Source organism: Mastigoproctus giganteus, chromosome 1 (assembly GCF_048544385.1).
Source record: "Mastigoproctus giganteus isolate SK-2022 chromosome 1, ASM4854438v1, whole genome shotgun sequence".
NCBI classification, from domain to species: Eukaryota; Metazoa; Arthropoda; class Arachnida; order Uropygi; family Thelyphonidae; genus Mastigoproctus; species Mastigoproctus giganteus.
This window is the reverse complement of record NC_143575.1, coordinates 217,635,070-217,656,297: the sequence shown is the minus strand read 5'-3', so window position 1 is coordinate 217,656,297 and position 21,228 is coordinate 217,635,070. Positions and strand designations below refer to the sequence as shown.

Sequence of the window (21,228 nt, the reverse complement as noted above, 5' to 3'; positions counted from 1 at the left end):
ACTAAATTTAAAAATAAGCTAACAAATGTGACTAAGACTATTTCAACTATTTGTAAAACACAATTTAATACATTAAGTAATCAAAAGGATGGTAAAAATTTCCAAAATACTCATGTTTCCACAAGTGCAAAATTCTGCATCCTTGCATTTATCTCGTATCTGACTGAATGGAACATCTCCCTGCTACCTTCTGATTGTAGGTAGGTGTGTTTTTATTCATAGATTTCACTGCTTTTCTTACCTCTTGATGTGACCAATATGTTTGGCTCTGCCTTAAGCCTTTGTATTTCTTTTTCTTCCTTTCAACTCTGGCATACTCATGAGTATGCAGGTGGGTTTTGTAGCTAAACACGAAGTCATCCTTTGCAGTATATTGAGTGCAGGCAAGGACTATATGACAGGACACTTGAGGGTCCATATTTCTGACACTTAAAGTAACTTAAAGGATTTGGAACATATGGACACACTAGACAATTAATATAGCCAGCTTTGATTTCATTAGATGTTGGTGAATTAAATATCAGGATGATGTTTCTAGTGGAAACAAGTTTCCCATTCCTACACAATATTCGTTTTGCAGCTGTCTGTCACTCCTTAGGGTTTTAATTCAGAGCAGATTTCCACTTCAGACACTTCAAGGGATCCCATTCTGCAGTGACACCACAGGAGAAGTTCAGTGTCTTGTTGGAGGTAACTGTGATTGGTATTCCCCCATACATATGGCTTCGAGGAGTTGTTCTGAATGTTTGTGAGTTCTGGTTTCTACAAGGATGTCACCTGAGCAAAGCCATTTCACTAATTTATGGGAGTCTGTGAATCCTTCACAGCACAAAGGATAAAGAAATGTAGCATTTTTCCTATAGCTTTCTCACTTGTAGAAAGTATTATCAGGTAACAGGGTGTTCAATCTGATATAACTTCTGTTTTATGTCTTTTGCTGAAGTGACATCAGTGGGACCAACTTCCAAATTTTCAGATAGGGATAGTGTTGGGTTTCCCAGAAGAAACAACTCTTACCAGGATTCATAGTGGTTTGTTTTTTGTCAGCATCCAGACTCTTCATCCACCATGGAGCCCAAATGGGATGCCCACTACCTGGCAAGTAATCAAGGCTATCTAGACACCATACACGCACCACCACCAGCCTTAATCCTGTCCCTTGAACCACGAGAGTAGGGGCATTGACACAGCTGACCTTTGTAGGCGAACCCACTAGCCAACTGACCATGGCTGAGCCATCCAGGACCACCTGTCTTGTTGAAGCTGGGCCCCCTCAACCACCAGAATCCCCCTTTCCAATTCCATGGGTCACAGTGCATGGCAAACACTGGATTCCTACGATGCTGCCTGGGACCTGGGCTGTGAGTGTTGGATCTCAGCAACACTAATCTGGAGGACAAGCAGCATCAGTGGGAGGTCCCCTCACCATATGCAGGTGCCCACATTGAAGGGAGTGGAGTTGGGAAAATGATAGAGCATGTAACATATGAATTTTACAGAATGGGGTAGAGAGAGATTTTATACTAGAGGACATCAAAAATAGGAGATTCCAAATTATGTCTCTGAAAAGAATATACAGGGTGATTCACTACCAGTGCGACAAACTTGCAGGAGGTGTAGGGGGCACAAAGACGAACTGGAATCACATAGCATTGCAGGGTCCGAAATGCCTTCGTCATGCGGTAGAGGATGTTGAACGGGAGGTTGCGTGAACAGCGATCCCACTGGAAGTCAGCATTTGTGAACCGGTTCCCGAGGCAGTAGGATGGAAGAGTATTCAAACGTTGAACTGGCCGACATGCACCTCGCGTATGGAGCTGTGGACTGTAACTGGCGCGCCGCTCTGCACTTGTACCAGGAACGTTTCATGCACAGGCATGCTCCTCATCATACGATTTTCGCAGGTGTGCACAGAAGGTTACGTGAGACTGGTTGTTTCACGAGATGTACCATGAATCGAGAGCGAACGATGAGGATGCCAACAATGAGGAGAATGTCCTACGTCTTGCAGAAGGCAATCCGAGTATGAGTACTCGAGCAATAGGCCAACGATTGGGTATTTCCCAATCCACTGTATGGAGGATACTGTCAACAAACCAAATGGGTTCGTACCATCTGCAATGCTTCCAATCATTGGAGCCTGCGGATTATCCACTCCGGAGGACTTTTGCTACTGGGTTTCTTCAACAGAAACGGTTCACAAATGCTGACTTCCAGTGGGATTGCTGTTCATGCGACCTCCCATTCAACGTCCTCTACCGCATGATGAAGGCATTTCGGACCCTGCAATGCTATGTGATTCCGATTCGTCTTTGTGCCCCCTACACCTCCTACAAGTTTGTCGCACTGGTAGTGAATCACCCTGTAGAGAAAAAACTGAAGACAACTGAGATAGGTAGTGGTTGAGGCAATCAGCAGTTGGTATTTTATCAAGAAAAGTAGACTGTAGATGGAAATAGACATCATTGAGATTGCAACTGAGATAACATATTTGTGAAATGAATGAGGAAACTTTTTGGAGGTTTAAATATTTTTATATATAAGTTTGTTCTGTTAGTTTGGCTATTCATTAAGTATTCAGTAAATAAAGTGTTGAGGAGGGACACATGAATTCATAAAATTATTGGATATGTCATACACACAGCAAGAATACACCCAGCTCTTTGACAATTTTTTTTATTGTAAATGCCTAACATAAAATTCCTTTATGTAATTAGCAAAAACATTTGGCGGTGCTTGGTACAGGTCAGTGGGAAGTGTGGGGGGTGTACTGATTCCAGTGTACTGACTATAAACAGGGTTTCTCTAGGTTTAATGTTAGGGTCACTCCAATTTCTCATCTTGAATGTTATTGATGAAGAAATTTGCAGATGATATACATGTTAGGAAAGTGGTTAGCTACATTTTAACAATGACAAATGTAAGATTCTACATTTGCAAAATAATAACCCAAGAATAACTTACATATTAGGTGGGGTAGAGATAAAGGGTGTAAATGAGTAAAAAGACTTGGATATTATAATATAATTAGGAATGAAAGCTAGTATGCAGCATAAGCAAGTGGCCAGGAAGGTCCCCAGTGTTTCATCAACAACCTACTATACTTTTCCATCTAGGAAGAAGGGGATTATAGTTCTGTTATACAAGTCAGTGGCGAGCAGGGTCCAAAGAGAGGTGGAGGATTATAGAGCGCTTGAGAATTATGCACGTTGGGAAAGGGGAGTGAGGTGGGGGACAAGAAAATTGAACAATAGTGGAATTTTCACATTAAAATGTGATACAAAACCTGGGAAGAATAAATATAAAAATTTGGGGGGGGGAGACAAACAGAATGAATTTGAAGTCTGTATGGTCAGGGGGTTGTCAACCACTGGAATAAATTGATTTCCTGGGTGGCTGAGGCTAATAGTGTGGTGAAATGTAAGTGGCAGCTAGATTTGGTCCTTGAGATTGTCACAGACATTCTCTCAGATATGCCAGACAAGCTGTACTTGCTATCTGGGAGTCTAAAACGCTGATGGAACTGATATTCGGGTGACACTCAAGTCAAGTGGACCTAATTTCGGCGAAGTCCGGACGGTCTGTGACAGCCAAATCCTCTGCTTGCACCTTCACGATGGTGGGACTGTTAGTAATCCTGGGTATAACCCCCATGCACAAGTACATGGTGGGTGACCACCAAGTGTGAACCAACGTAAGCAGGGGTCGAGGTGTGGCGCCCACACCACATGGAGGAACGCCGCCCCTCTATGTTACAGGCAGTACTAGGTGGAAGATGACTCTCATCAACCAGTGAAATACCACCACTTTGCTTATTGGAGGCTTGAAGTGGTGGAACCCATGTTTAGTCTCTAGAGCTAAGTTCCGGTCAACTCTTCCCTATCTCTTCCATCATGCAGTATGATTGATGACTTTGAGGTTATGATGAACGTCGTGGCGAGATCCAATATTCCTTACATTTCGAAGGTACAGCTCTAAAACGGTTTTCGCAGGCCGGCCGCTAGTTAGTACACCGGACTGGACCTATTGTTAACTCTCTAGGAGGCTTCCGGATCAGCTAGTGTATAATCTAGCTACCTCTACTCTGCCAGATAGTGACTGGAGGGAGTCTGAGTAGTGTGTATGCGGGGAGCATTGTCGAGGCCACGTTATGTCAAGGATCTGGTTATATTCTTACCACGTGTACGCCATATCCAAAAATTTCATTACTTCATACAGCATGTCCCACCCACTTTTTCTTACTATTGAATACACCATGAATTGTCAAACTAATAGAGCAAGCTTATCTGCGAAAAGATCTAAACCTCCCAAGGCCTTCCTAATTCATTTCACAAATATACGTGGTCTCAATTCTAATCTCAATGATGTCCATTTCCACTTGCAGTCTGCCAAACCTCATGTACTTTTTCTGACAGAATCTCAGTTATCGGTTGATTCAACTACTGCTCATCTCAGATGTCCAAATTATTTGCTGTATGATTCCTTTCGCCTCAAAGGTGGTACTTGTGCATATGTCCGTTCTGATATTCCCTGTCAGAGACTTGGCAATTTGGAATCTCCTCTCTTTGATCTTCTCTGGCTTAAACTCTCTCTACCTCATTGTGTCAAATTCATCTGTTGTCTCTACCGTTCTCCCAACTCGACTAATCACTTGGAGCTCTTTGACTTCCTCTCGTTGCAACTTGACTTTCTCCAGTCCAACTCTCCTAACAGTGAGGTAATTTTCCTTGGTGATTTTAATGTTCACAACCCCAGCTGGCTTCCGTTTTCTAGTCACACCGACCCAGCAGGTCGAGATGCTGAGGCTTTTGCAATTACTAATGACCTAGCACAGATTGTTCATTTACTTACAAGAATACCGGACAATCCTAATCATACAGCCAATACGCTTGATCTTTTTTCTCACAAACAACCCTTCTAAGTACACGGTCAAAGTGAGAGCTCCTTTAGGCACTTCAGATCACAACTTGGTGATTGTCTCTTCTCCAATGGAACCTTTATCTCATGGCTATTCCCAACCTTGTGTTGTTTGGCATTACAAGAATGCAAAATGGGATGACCTGCGAGACTTCTTTTCTTCTTTTCCTTGGTCGGATTACTGTTTCAAAAGTTCTGATGTCAACGTTTGCTCAGATCGTGTCAGTGAAATTATTCTTGCAGGAATGGAATCCTTTATCCCTTACTCCACTTTAAAATCTCGTCCTTTATCTAAACCTTGGTTTTCCAATAAATGTGCTAAGGCTGTCCAAGAGAAGAATGTTGCATATCATAATTGGCTTATTTCTAATTCTTCAGTTTCATTTTCTGCCTACACCAAAGCTCGCAACAATTGTAAAGCAGTTATTAATCAGTCCAAACTAGAGTTTGAACAGGCTAAGAGTAGAAAACTTGCTTCTTGCCCTAATGGTAGCCGAGCATTCTGGTCTCTTGCCAAAGCTATTGGCCGTAACTTTTGCCCATCTCTGCTCTCACCTCTGTCCAAACCAGATGGTTCTGTTGTCACTTCAGCCAAGGATAAAGCTGACCTGCTAGAATCCCATTTTTCTTCCAGCTCATGTATTAATGATCTTGGTAAAACACCTCCCACCATTCCCAAAACACTCCATTCAATGCCTCCTGTGGTCTTCCGTCAAAAGGATATCAGAAGGATTTTGATGAATCTAGATGCTAAGAAAGCTCCAGGTCCTGATGGTATTTCTCCACTTGTTCTCAAAACCTGTGCTCCTGAACTTACTCCTATTCTTTGCCGCCTTTTTTCACTTTCTTATTCTAAAGGTGTTTTTCCTTCTGCTTGGAAATTTGCTCATATCCAGCCAGTTCCTAAAAAGCGTGACAAATCCCTCCCATCCAATTATCGTCCCATTGCAATTACTTCTAGTCTTTCTAAAGTAATGGAGAAATCAATTAACCGCCAACTCTTAAACTACCTAGAAACGTTCCGTCTGATCAACGATCACCAGTATGGATTCCGTCAGCGTTGACCCACTGGTGATATTCTGGCTTATGTTACCCATTTATGGACAGATTCAATGGAAAGGTTTGGTGAAACACAGGTAGTTGCTCTTGACATCTCAAAGGCTTTTGATCGTGTTTGGCATAAAGGTCTTCTAAACAAGCTTCCATCTTATGGTTTGCCAACTGTTTTTAGTAATTGGTTATCCAGTTTTCTCTCTGATCGCTCACTGAGGGTGATGGTTGATGGCTCTCTGTCTTCTAACTTCTCCACTAATGCCGGTGTCCCCCAAGGTTCAGTTCTTTCCCCCACTCTTTTCCTCTTGTATATCAATGACCTTCTTCCATTGACTGGAAATCCTATCCATAGTTTTGCCGATGATAGCACATTGCATTCAACTTTCCATTTTGAGAAACCTTGTCCTGCTCAATCAGCTTCAACTTCTCGAAAATCTGCTACCAATTCCTTAAATGCCGATCTTCAGGTAATTCTCCAGTGGGGCAAAGACAACTTAGTTGATTTCAACCCTTCTAAAACTCAGTCTTGTCTTATATCTCACAAAAAGGATTCTTCTGCTCCTATGCTTATCTTTAGTGACACTCCAATTTCTAGGCAAAAGGATATATCTCTTTTGGGGATTACCCTGACTTCTAATCTCTCTTGGCACAAGCACATTACAAATATTGCTTCCTCTGCATCTAAAAAACTTGGTTTTCCCTTTCGCTCTTGGCGTTACTTTTCTTCCAAACAGCTGCTCACTCTGTATAAATCGCAAATCCACCCTGCCATGGAATATTGTTCCCACATCTGGGGTGGTGCCGCAAAACCTCTCTCAGGCTTCTTAATTCCATTCAGAAGAGGGCAGTTAGGTTAATTAATGATTCATCTCTAACAGAGTCTCTCCACTCGCTGTCTCATAGACGCACTGTTTCTGCTGCATGCCTCTTCTACAGATACTTCCATGGGCAGTGTTCTTCTGAATTAGCTTCTATAATTCCCGCTCTCTCTTTCAAAACAGTCCGAACACGTGCTGCCACCAGCCAACATCCATTTACTGTCCAACTTCAAACCCACAGAACCAACTTTTCATCTTCCTCATTTATTCATTCAACTGCCGTTTTCTGGAACAACCTTCCTTCATACGTATTTCCTGAAAATTACAATCTACAGAAGTTCAAGTCCAATGTCAACAAATATCTTCTTTCGTCTTCTCAATCTCCAACCCAAGCACGGTACTAAGTACTATAGGTTCTAATACCTCTCGTGTTTGAGGTTCACATAAAAAAAAAAAAAAAAAAAAGATCAGTACCTTTGGGCAGTAACTGAGTACATGAGAATTAAAGGTTGTATACATATATTTTTTCCTTTGGCTGAATGTATAAAAAGTCCAGCTTCCTTGCATCTTTTGGCCTTTACTAATACTAATTTCTTCGCATATGAACTACATCTCAAAAAAAACACTCAATTTATAGTCTGAAATTCATTATAAAAGTTTTTAAATCATATCATCTGGACTAAGCTCTTCCTATCAAAAATTTAGCACTTAATAGGAAGATAGGTATGTGAACTGCTACATTTGCAAATTTGACAATGCTGCAATACTGACATCAGTTATATAAAGTATGCCTCAAAAGTTCTAGGATTATTATTATTTTTTAAATCAGTAGCAATTAATGTAATGTCTTTTATGTATACATGAAGCAGATACCCATGGGAGAAATTCTATCCATGTTGATTCCTTGCAAGTGCAGCATCCTGTTGATGCCTTCATGCCAGCTTGTTAAGCTCACTATTAGTTTGGTGTTGCATGGAGACTAATGACCAACAAATGAACACACTTTTGTTAAAACAGGGCAAAAATACCAGAGATATACATAACATCTTGCAAGAATTTAACAGCAATAAAGCTTTATCACAATTCAGAGGTGAAGGGATTTTTTACTAGTATATCAAGGGGAGTCATCACAAAAGTATACAGTGAGTGGAAGACGAAAGGAGAATGCAGCTCTTTATCTTTATCATATTCATGTGTTTTTGAGTGGCATGGTTATTTTCATAATGGAAGAGGGGAGTGTTGAAGGTGATCTCTGGTTAAGCTGCTCTTCCACTGCACGTTTGGTTGAAAACATCCATAGAATTCTGAAAATTTTAAAAGTTACCACCAAGTAATGGTTCAGATGATAGCAGATGAATTGAAGATAAGCAAAAACATTGCCAACAACTTTTGACTGACTATTTGGGAAAAATAAAATTTGTCTGGCATGAGAGAGAGAGAGGTCTGCAATTTGTACTGACTTTTTGAACTTCATTTGATGACACCTTCATTATTTCCATTATTGCTGGGGATGAAAGCTAGTGTTTTAATATGATTCTTCAATGAAGTGACAGAGTCAAGGGTGCCACTGAACCCTATCACTTCCCTCAAAAAGAGTTAATGCTCCAAAGTTGAAAGTGAAATCTCTAATCATTTTTTGCAATGCAAAAGGTGTTGTGCATAATAAGAGTTTTTGTTCCTGCAGGTGTAACAGTTAATCAAGACTTCTGAAAAAGTGTTCTATGGCACTTAGAAATATTCATTGCCCCTATCCTGAGATATGGGAATCGTAAACTAGGTTCGTTTTGCTTTATAACACATGCTCATGCACAGAGCATTGGCTATCTAACAGTTTTTGCACAAAAGACAAATCACTGCCTTTTCAGCTGTTTCCACAGCTGAAAAGAGCCATGAAAGGCTACCATTATGAGGACATTCCACACATTCAAGCACTAACAGAGTGTAGGGACAATATCCCCAAAAATGAGTTGCTTCAACAACCTTCAGAGCCACTGGCAACATTGAATGATTTTTTTTTTTAAATATGATTAGTCCTGGAACTATTGAAACAAAGGTTGTAAAAATGTGTTTGATATAAAATATCAAAATCTATAGTAAATACTTCTATTGTTATTTGTAAATTGCTTAAATTTTTTGTGCATGCAAGACACACCGATTTGCAGCCAACAATTGAAATGAGTTTTTTGGCCTCCTTAGTAAAAGGTAAGATTCAGTATACAACATACAAGACATATAAATTAGCTGTTTTAATTAATTATAAAGAAGCTTTTCTTCAGACTTGCAACCAAATGTACAAGCTATTGACATGCATCAAATAGTCTGAAATTAGTGGGATTCCAATATTAAATATTATAAGCGAAAAGTACGAACTTCCACAAGTTTGCGAATAAGAAATTTACCACTTAAGACCTGACTATTTGTCTTATTAAATTATACATTATATCGAGTTATGCTTTACACTACATATATTTATAAATTTTTACCAATAAAATTTTCTAATGAATAAGTTATAAATTATAGAGTGGTCTGAGCACTGATGTATTTCTCACACTTTTCACTGCACTTTTTTTTTTTTTTTTTTTTTTTTGTCACCAAATACGAAGTTACATATTTGGTGACTTATGCAATTCAATCTATGAAGATTTTCCTATTTGGAGAAAGCATCACTGGGGTTTCTTAATATGGAAAAAAAAAAAAAAAAAAAAAAAAAAATGTATTAATAAGAGGTTGAAGAGCATAGTTACAATGAATTTATTTCAATGGTTTGTGGACCAGGGGCACTGGAATTTAATGCAGAATGAACCCAACAACCACAATGGAATATAAGTTTGTAGAAATTGAGGAAGAAAAAGCTAACAGAACCGGGATTCGAAACTACAGAAAACCTGTAAGGTACGTGAAAAATAAAAAGAAGTACTTAATGCTGAAGATCCCATGATTTCGTCTTCTTCAAGGGTCAAACGTCAAAATCATAGGAAAGACACCAAGAAGTAAAGCCTCTAACAGATATTTATTTAAAGTATACCCAGTAAAATAAAATAAAATAAAATATTTCCAGAAGCTTTCGGAAGTTCCGAAAGCTTCTGGAAATATTTTATTTTATTTTATTTTACTGGGTATACTTTAAATAAATATCTGTTAAACTATGGACCCCAGTACTCCAGGCCCATTTGTCACTAAGTAAAGCCTCTGTTTCTGACATGAAATATATGTAGCATGTGGTGAAAACGGTGAAGCTATATTCATTTTTGAATTAAGTCGGAGCAGACCTAAGGCCAAAAAGTGGTAGGCAAGAGAAAAAAGCATATGTATATTTTATGGCTGACCCTATATGTATTCAAATATACATATAGTGTCAGCCATGAAAAAAGCATATGTATTGAAATATATGTATGCTTTTTTCTCTTGCCTACTTTTTGGCCTTACGTCCGCTCCAACTTAATTCAAAAATCAACATGGCTTCACTGTTTCCACCACGTGCTATGTATATTTCATGTCAGAAACAGAAGCCTTACTTCTTGGTGTCTTTCCTGTGCTTTTGATGGCTGACCCTTGAAGAAGACAAAATCATGGGGTTTTCAGCATTAAGCACTTCTTTTTATTTTTTATTATTTTTATTTTTCACATAACTTCTGGGTAGTTTTGATTCCTGGTTTTGTTAGCTCGTTCCCTTTCTCTTCCTCACTTTCTACCCAAGATTCCAATCAGAAGCAAAATCAAAAACATTTCTCAAACTTTTAACAGACTTTCTATTATTGGCTGCTTTTATGATATATACAAAATAAGTTATTTCTTATGGTGATCTGATATAAAATTCTGCATTACACTCTTTTACAGAAGCATTATAACTTATTTTAACCTTTATGACATATACCCAAAATATGGGTCAACACACACCAGTCTTACCTGTTAATCACATGGCCGAATGTAGCTGAAGAGAAAAGTAGACTGCATGAAAATTACAGAACTGCCAATTACAATCATTACTGTAATTAGTAAGCCAAATTGTACACATTTGAAGATAATCACTGTGATTTTCAAAACAAATTCCTTAAAAATTTTTGAATTTTATTTTTCTTTAAACACTACAGCAAATCCATAAAATAAATATAAAATATAAATACTGTAGAAAATAGTAAATTTAATTCAGCTCAAAGGTTTAAGTCCTGCCAAGTTCTTATATCGAAATGGATACTGTCTGTGTGGTGGTATCCACTGAGAATAAGTAACAGTAGTGTTTTATTACTGGCGAAGCATTGCTTATTCAAGGTAGTGCAATATCAGGCAACTCATTGTGAAGGCATTCACAATGTGAGATGTAACAAAAACGATGCCATTTCACCTATTTTGGTGATTTTCTATGAACGAAAATGATGCTTGCACTAATTTGTTCATCTAGTAAATTTCCTGTAGCCTGAGACTTTCAGCTCTAAACCCTTTTTAGTACTTCACTATTACACACCGTCTAGCATCTCTCATATTGTGAAGTTTAACTTCATAACTGGGTTGTTACTTATTGTATCACAGGTGTGCCTACCTGTTTGCCGATGAGAGGCTAACAAGCTTTGAAACGGATGCTGTCTGGGTGGTGGTATAATTACACTATATGCCACAAAACCAAGAATAAGTAACATTAGTCTTCTCTACTGGGGAAGTGTTGCTTATTTGAGGTAGTGCAATATCAGGCTGCTTGTTGTGAAGGCATTCACAGTATGAGAAGTAACAAAAACAATGCCATTTCACCTACTTAGGTGATTTACTATGAACTAAAATGATTCTTTGTGCCATTTTAGTTCATCCACCATTCGTTTTTATCTGACACTATTATTTTATTAATAGTCTAAATATTTACTATAAATCAGATACTTAAAGGAATTTATGGCTATACTTCTCCACTGAAAGAATAAATGATGATGCAAATGGGGAGTTTGTTTGTTATTTGGTTTTTAGGAGCATTAGCAACTAAGGCCATATTGCTCCGGGAAATGCGGTGGTCATTCCTTGACCTTTCCGCATCCGCCGTATTTGGTGGTGACGGGCTCGAATCCCGGTCTAATCAAGAAGCGTGTGCTACGCACTGCTGCTCCTTTCCACCTGGCTACGGAAGCGCCGACAAATGGGGAGCTTTTACTATACTTGGGCAATGCTAAAATATTCACCTTTTTCTTCTTTTTTTTTAAATTCAGTTTTCCATGTTGGTTGATGGCTGTACACCCTGTGCACCTAGCCAAAGGTTAAATGTGATAATTATTACATGCATTTCTTCAACACAAAACTCTCTCCCCTCCCTTTCTACCAGATGTGGCAAATTTTTACAAATCTCCAGCAGCCAGTGAGTATTCTAAATATGCAAGAGTCAGGCTACTGGAACTTAATCAACATGCCACATAATCATATATGCATAATAAGTAGACTCAACAATAAAACGAACAATCTTTTGGGTTAAAACAATGAATACTAATATAATATTAGTATTCATTGTTTTAACAATGAATACTAATATTATATTAATATTCATTGGATAACAAAGAGTGTGCCTAGAAGCAAATGATAGGCAATTTGAGCATCTGTATAATTACACTATATACCACAAAACTATTGCTTTTGTATATATATATAACGATAATATTTTGAGGTTTGTAATTAATTTTATCTATTTCCTAAAATGTGTGCACATATTTCTGAGACACTCTGTATATAAGACCATTTATGAAAATAAAGTAACTAATCTAATTGCAAACTTTAGAAAAATGTCTTAAAAGCAAATAAACTGCTAGTCCTTGTATGTTATTAACTATATTTGACACTACATTTGCTGAAATAGTACACATTTAAAATACAGATGTATATTGTGATGGATGCAATGAAAAATTTCAAGCGAAGTTGTCTTATTTATCATTAGGAAAAATATTAGGCTGCATATTTCTATTTCTTTGTATATTAATTGCCTGTGGAAGTCATACTTTTTTATTTCTATTACTATACATAATTAATGCGAAGTTAGTGAAAGGGAGAGACATGCCTGGACAGGAGCCCACATGCCTACACCAAGTCATACCTACTGCTCAATACTGAGATGTCTTGGCTAAAAGAAGATGCTCTAGAGTGATGTGCTCCAAATTCAAGACTATTTTCGCTAGATAAACTATCATTTCGTCGTAATGGCATTGCACGTTGTCTATTTAGCACCGACGACACATCAAAGCTGCTGTCACTGTCAGAGCCACTGTACAGAAAATAAAGTTCAAAGATGCCATTAAAAGTGAATATTAAACAAAATATAATTAAATTTGAGGAAAAATGTGGAAAAAACAATGTAATAAACCCTAGTTATTAGTATTTCATTTAATGTAAATTCCTAATGTTATATACATTTCTATTAACATTTCAAAACAATTCATCAACTCACTTCTTGGTATTGTTTTTATTTGACGATCCCTGTTTTGAATGCCTTGGTATCCAAAATTTATCTTTTCATAAATATGGTGTTCCAAAATGGAAATAAAATATTAAGTAGAAGAAATTATCATTTTAATTTACTTAAAATTTAATATTTAATGGGAGTAATACAAAGACAAGAAGACTGTGTAGAGTATGAAATGAGTCTCTACATTCAGATGGAATGGGCAAGTAAGTGTGAATTTCTTATTATGGGTGACTTCAATTTGCCCCTAATTGATTGGAATGCGAGTGTGAAAGAAACTTCCTTGTGGTGCTCCTGGACGGCCTAACGACTAATTCTTTTACAATGGATCACACAACCAGGTAATCAGAGTGTACAATTTTTCTAACATGCAGAACTCAAATAATGAGAAACTGCAGACCCACTCAGGACCTATTATTAAAATAGTATCCATTAATATTGAAATTCTCTCTTTAGGTAAGGAAGAACTCCATAAACTATGTGCTGATTCTAAGTGTGACATGCTCTGCATCCAAGAAACTGACCATGGTCCAAATCATCGATGCCCTTATGTGAAAGGCGTGTAAATGATCTGTGAGAAACCACATGAAAAATATGGCAGTGCAATCTTCATGAGGCAAGGAATATTGATTGTCTTAACTGTAAGCTCTGCAGACAATAATTTTGAAGTACAGTAATACCCCGACTTACGCGAACTCGGAGTTACGCGGTTCTTGATTTTTTCGTTTGACAACGCTGCTGCCCACTATCTTCAAGGTCGTTTTTCATATGTTATCGATATACGGTGCGACGGCGGAAATTGAGAGCGAAAGATGAACAAAATTCAACTTTGCTGCTTTTATGTTTTTTATATTAGTGAAGGGGAAACACATTTCACCATAATAACGTAAAAACCAACACAATTCCAGCTATCGGTATAATCGCAAATGCAATTAGATTGAGTTTACTACCAGTTAGCATTAGCATTAGTAGAGGCATTTGATGCAAGAAAGCAAGCTTATGCAGCATCAGCCAAAAAAAAAAAAAAAAAAACCCACTTCCACTTCACCCCTCTGTTCGTTCAAAATACCTGTCCAGCTGAGCCTTAAACTTATTTAGGCTATAAACCTCCACCACAAGGGATGGAAGTCTGTTCCACCAACCAACCACCCGCTGGCTAAAGGCAAATTTCCGCACGTCTATCCTACATCTGTCTTTCCTCAATTTGAATTTATGCCCTCTCAGGTGATTTTTCTGAGCTAGAGGAAGAATCCCATCAGCATTGAGCATGCTTAAACCATTCAAGGCTTTATACACCTCTATCAGATCACCTCGCTGGTGCCTAGTCTCCAGACACTGTAATTTGCAAAACTTAAGCCTTTCTTCGTAAGAGCACCCCTTTGTTCCATTCACTAATCTTGTTGCCCTTCTCTGTACTCGTTCCAGCAGCTCTACATCCTTCTTGAAATGAGGCCTCCAGACCTGTATACAGTACTCTAGGTGTGGCCTGACCATCGCCTTATACAATGGAATAATCACCTCCTTATCCCTGCTGGAAAAATTCCTGTATATCATTGACAATACTCCATGAGCTACTCTTGCAGCCCTTCTGCACTGCACAGAGAACTTCATATCTGCCTGCACAACCACCCCCAAGTCCCTTTCATTCTCTACCACTGTCAGTGTAGTACCACAGAGTTGATACGTTGCTCTGGGGTTGCTGTTTCCCATGTGTAGTACTTTACATTTATCAATGTTAAACTTCATTTGCCACCTCTCAGCCCATCTGCTCAACCTTTCCAGATCCTGTTGCAGCAGCATAGTGTCAGTAGTGTCCTTGACAACCCTGCCAACCTTTGTATCGTCTGCAAACTTGGACATTAAGCCCGATATACCATCATCAATATCATTTATAAATACAGAAAACAATAATGGACCCAACACTGAGCCCAGAGGGACTCCACTAATAACATCAGTCCACGATGAGCAGTGTCCATTGATTACCACTCTCTGTCTTCTCCCCCTCAACCACCCCTTTATCCATAGCAGCAATTTGCCTCCAATGTCACACTGCTCCAATTTGTGTAGCAGTCTTCCATGTGCAACAGTATCAAAAGCCTTTCTAAGATCCAAGTATATAATATCAAAGTTATTCCCTGCATCCAGTTCTTTTGTGACTGCATCATAGTATCCAATCAAGTTGGTCAGGCAAGACTTCCCCTTAACAAAACCATGCTGTGTCTGAGCTATAACTGAAGTCTTGTCTAAATGATCCTGCAGTGCTTCTTTAACCAGTGCCTCCATTAATTTTCCTGGAACAGAAGTTAAGCTCACAGGTCTATAATTACTTGTGTCAGCCTTTGATCCTCCTTTGTGAATTGGGGTCACATTTGCACATTTCCAGTCTATGGGTACCTCCCCTGAGTCCAAGGAAGCTCTCATAATTATGGCTAAGGGTTTGCTTACTTCCTTTGCTGCCTCCTTTAATATAACTGGATAGATCCCATCCACCCCGGGTGCCTTTCTTGTGTTTATCTTCAACAGTTTCTCCTCCACTTTACTCCCAGTTATTTCAAGATTCTGTAGCTTACTGCTAGAGTTGAATACACCTCTGGCATTCCCCTCGCTGAATAACTCCTCATGTGTGAATGTCGATGCAAAATATTCATTTAGTTTGTTAGCTACCTGAGCAGGATCATCAACACTTGACCCATCAATATCAAGTGGACCAATCTGATTCACCCCCTTCCTTCTAGAGTTTACATAAGTAAAGAACTCTTTGCTGTTTTTCTTTGCATCCCTTGCCAAGGATTTCTCGTAATCTGCCTTCGCCTGCCTAACCTCCTTTGTAACTTGGTTGCATATCAACTTGTATCTATCATAGGCTTCTGTGTCATGTGTTAATTTGTATGTATCCCATGCATTTTTCTTCTCTGCCATATGCCTCATTAGTTCATCTGACATCCATTTTGGCCTAAACCTTGAACAATATTTCTTAGTTGGTATGTAAAGCCTAGTAGCTTCCAAGATAAGTTCTTTGAATGCTTCCCATTTTGAATTTGCTGTTGGTAACATCATCAGTTGGTCCCACTGTATAGAATTTAAATACTGTCTCAGTCCATCGTAGTCGCCTTTACGGAAGCAATAACCCTTCCCTTTACCCCTAATGGTAGTTACTTCTTTGAGTAAATCCCACTTCAGCACACTGTGATCACTGCCACCTAGTGGTTCATTTATCTGCAGATTCTTAATGCATGAAGAATCACTGCTGATAATCAAATCAAGAGTATTACTCCCTCTAGTTGCCTCCCGAACATGCTGATGTAGAAAACAATCATCCAATAAATCCACAAAAGTCCTGCTAGTGTGTGAGTAACCAGCCCCCAAATTCCAGTCAATATCTGGGAAATTAAAATCTCCCATTATAAGATACTCTGATTTACTGGCCCACTCTATTTCCCTGTACAGTTCCTTATTATACTCATCAGAGTCATTAGGCCTATAGCACACTCCTACTCTCAATTTTGATCTCCCAATGTTTATGTCACACCAAACTGACTCCACACTGCACTGTCCAGCGATGTCGACTGGCTTCACTTCCTTGGTTTTTATGTGTTTCTTAACTAATAACATAACCCCTCCTCCTTTCCTATCCTGTCTATCCTTTCTGTAGACGTTGTACTCCTCAAATTGCAGTTCTGCATCCCTTATATCTGTGTGACACCACGTCTCTGATATCCCAACAATATCTGCCTTCGATGTTTTGAGCAATACCTCAAATTCATCAAATTTATTTACTAAACTCCTAGCATTGGTGTACACGCAAGTATACCTGCACCTGTTTCTATTCTTAGCTACCCTAACACAACCCATGTGTTTACTTGTACCGCAATGGCTCCCAGCAGTCTCTGAAATACCATGCATCTTGTTTTTCAGGCTTCTGCTCATTCTAATAGAAGCAGTGCAAGAATCTCTTTCACCTCTGCCAGTGGCTACTGTCAATCTATTGGTCTTTGTCTCCCCCCAAGCTAGCAGTTTTCCGACCCACCTAACACTGCCTCGATAGCATCAGCAAATATTCTTGCACCCTTTCTATTTAAGTGTATCCCATCCCTGTAGAAGCAATCTCTCCTGTTAACAAGTACAGTCCAGGCTGAAAAAAATTCTACCCCTTGAGCCTTGCACAATCTTTCCAGGGCCGAATTGATCGACAAGGCTCTCATCATATACTCCCTCCTATCGTGTCTGGGCAGAATTGCAGACACTTTCAAATTCAACCCTAATTCTCGGCTTTTGTTCAACAGTGACCTGTACTTGTTAAGTAATTCTGCCGGTCTCCTACTCTTAATATTATTAGTGCCAACGTGTACAACTATATCACCTTTTGTGCCCTTAAAAGATGATATTCGCTCTACAACGTCATCAACCTTTGCCCCTGGCAGACATACCCTGGTCCTGTTCCACCTATCTTTTTTACAAAGCATGTTCCCCGTTTCCCTGACAATAGAGTCACCAACAACTACTAGTTCCTTCGGGACCAGCGCATTCTGCCTTAGGGGTTGTCTCTGTGTCACGCGATGCCCAAGTGCAAGCTCTGGCGTTGATGTGGGCAGCTGAGAGCTTGATGGGCCCCTCAATTTAGTTTCTTCGAGGGCATCCACCCTGTCCTTCAAGCTCTCATATAGGCCCACAAGAACGCCGAGTTGTTGCCTGATATCGATACACTCCTTGCATCGCGCACACACAAAGACATCCCCCTTGGCAGTATCATGTCCCGTACCCGATTGCTCTGCAAACATCAAGCAAACAGTGCTTTTTATAAGGCTGTGAGTCAGAGGACAACTGCCCCCCTCAGTTCTGCTCTGAGCCACAGCACTTCCATTAGCTTGAGCCTTTTGCTTTGCTGCTCTGGTCTGAGTCATGATTCTATTAATTTATTATGTTATGTTATTAATTATATTACGTTTGTAATCTAAGTCGTTATATGTATTTATTTAAACGTACAATTTAACTGCTAACGAAGTTCAACTAACGCTATCTAGTACGGTATATAACCTACGGTATATCTAGTACGGTATCACAATGGCGGGAAAGTTACTAACGGTAACGGTAGTTACGAACACGTGGAAACCCTTACCGATATTTTTACAAGGCCGAGTAAAGAATAAATACACCAAATTAATCAAAAAAACACAAAATAATGTTATACTACTAAATTTAAATCAAAAGTTTTAGAAAAACAATAATTTCAAATCAATAAATATGAAAAATCCACTTAGCGGCTTTGAACACGACCGTCACTAGTAGCCTCGTCAGCAGACTCCCGAGTTTATAACAGATTTCACTAGCAGAAACGCAACTGGATTTTTATTGTTTTATGGTAGTAACCCCTAGAAATGTGAGGTGTTAATAGTGTATCTCTGCCTTTATGTTGTTTATTCAGTTGCTACATGCGCGCAGCTTTGTTTATGCATATCAAGCGTGCTCCTCGTTTTGTAATTGTGCTTTATTCCCTAAAAAATGAGTAAAATACTTAATTAAAAGGTGTGAAAAGGAAGCGTCCTGGTGAAGACAGTGCAGATTCAGAGAGAAAAAGAAAAGCAATTATCGATAAACAGAGGCGGACTGGATCAAAAATTCTTACCCGGGAAAATTTATAGTGGCCTCATACTATGGTTTATGGCCAAAATCACACTGGCCCACCGGGGTTTCCCCGGTAAGGCTTATGGCCAGTCCGCCTCTGTCGATAGAGAAAAAATATAAAATTGTGAAACGCTTTGAGCGAAATGAAAGACCATGTGATATTACACGTGCTACAGGCCTAAACGAAGCAACGGCGAAAAGCACATGACAATTGCAAACTTGACAGGTTGAAAATTGAGAAGGGCTCAATTGTAAAGGGCTTAAAAATTTTGGAAAACAGACTCCAACGAAGAACGCGTTATAGCTACAAAGCAAGGAATAAAAAAATTATTAGCTTGCTACGAAGAAATTCTGCGTGAAAAAAAGGAACGCGCTGTGTCGTCAGACGAATTTGTTAGATTTTATGAAGCCATCGACATCGAAATAACTTTTTAACGGAAGTCATTTGTTTTTTTAATACATATTTTGTATTGATATGTATAAAGAACTGCAATTTTATTAATATTTTTCTTCTAAACTAGTGTTTTTGTTAGTCCTTGGTCCCAATTAAGCAAAATTTATATGTATTTATATGCAAAGTTGTACCCCGACTTACGCGAATTCGACTTACGCGATTTTCGTTGGACCCACCTATCGCGTAACTTCAGGGTATTACTGTACTGATGATTGAACGGAACAAATGCTTTGTTACCTTGATTTACAAACCTCCAAATGCCACCTTTGAGCCTCCAGAGAGACTCATCCAGTGAGATGGAAAAATACATTTTGTCATAGAAGACTTCAATTGCCATAGCATTGGCCAGGGCTATTCTGAGACTGATGTAATGGGTGAGCATTTGAAACTTGGGCAGATACAAATAATTTAACCCTTATCCACAATGCAAAACTACCAGCATCCTTCAACAGTGAGAGATGGAGACGAGGGTACAACAATGCGCAAAAACTGTCTGTGGCCCAATCCCTCCCTCCCACACACACACACACTTACACACAGCACAGGCCCATAATATGCCAGATTTTTGCTTTGATTTGTCAAAAGATGGTCCCTTTCAGACACCAATTCAATTTTAAGAAAGTAAATTGGGAAAAATGTGCCACTCTGTTGGTTAATGCAATTACTATAATTGACCCAACTCCAGATAAATACAACTTGAAGCTCTCAAAAGGATTTACAGAGAAAGCATACCAAGAGAGTGTAGGACAGTATGTTTGTGGACTCTCAGATGAAGCCACCGATCTGCTCTGGAAATATACACAACCGTTTAAGGCCAACCCATTTGATATTGAGGCTGGAGATCAACTAGTGATGGCCACGACTAGCAAGAAAAGTAACCAACAAATTCATCTTCTAAAGAACCTGGACATGTCAAAAGATAGTCACGCTGCATAGAGACTTATGGCAAAACTCAAAAATGAACCCCCCCCCCCAGTGACCCCGAAGCAACACGTGAACGTAACAGCTAACCAAATTGCATATGAACTTTTTATTTAGTGTAATAAGAGCTATTATATGCTCAGTATCTCCTATATTCTTTGTAACCATTAATAAATAATACAGGGATTACCTCGGTCTCTTTATAGGAAGGCTTCTTTTCCAACTCCTAATATAACCCTAGGGGCTCACATCTGGTGAGTATGGGCTTGGCACACCCAGGGTCCTGAGCTGGATATCATCATTCTATTTCTTGGTGATTCCTTTCTACTTCTCTCTCTCTCTCTCTCTCTCAGGGTAACTTGGAAATTTTTTTTTGGTCAGTGCAGCAAAAGCCTCAGGCTTCCTTGCATCATATGGCTAATAATAATAAATACAGGTCAATCACCTGCCTCCCAACAATGTACAAGATCTTGACCAGCTGCATAACCAAGAAGATATCAGACCACTAAGAGAGTCAGAATGGCCAAACAGCAGAAAGGATGCAAGCAGAGGAGTAAAGGATGCAAGGAGCAATTAACCATAGATGCCGTAGTTATGGAGAAAGCCTACAAGAAGCACCGCAACCTATACACGGCCTACATCGATTACCACAAGACCTTCGACTTTGTACCTCATAGCTGGCTAATAGAGACCCTGAAGATCTACAAAGTCAATTTGATAGTGACAAACTTTCTAGGAGCAACAATGGCGAAATGGAGTACCACCATTAAGGTCGAGAACATCACAACCAGGCTAATCCCCATCAGAAGAGGAATCTTTCAGGGAGGTGCTCTGAGCCCACTGTGGTTCTGTCTAGCACTCAACCCACTATCCACCATGCTTAATGGCAGCAAGTATGGATATAACCTCAAAGAAGGAAGAAAACCTCTACACCCTCACCCACCTGATGTACATGGATGACATCAAGCTCTACGCGGCAACGGAGAAGCAACTCCAGCAACTACTCCAGATCACTGAAG

The 21,228-nt window shown here is 39.3% G+C and overlaps 1 protein-coding gene across 1 annotated transcript in view; it reads right to left on the bottom strand.

Moving 5' to 3' along the window:
• Mhcl (Myosin heavy chain-like) overlaps window positions 1-21,228 on the bottom strand; it is a 938,273-nt gene that overhangs the window by 47,181 nt on the left and 869,864 nt on the right. Inside the window, exon 35 of the mRNA XM_090376088.1 lies at window positions 12,847-13,014. Within this exon, the coding sequence (XP_090232214.1) occupies window positions 12,847-13,014 (168 nt within the window). The remainder of the gene's footprint in view (window positions 1-12,846; window positions 13,015-21,228) is intronic.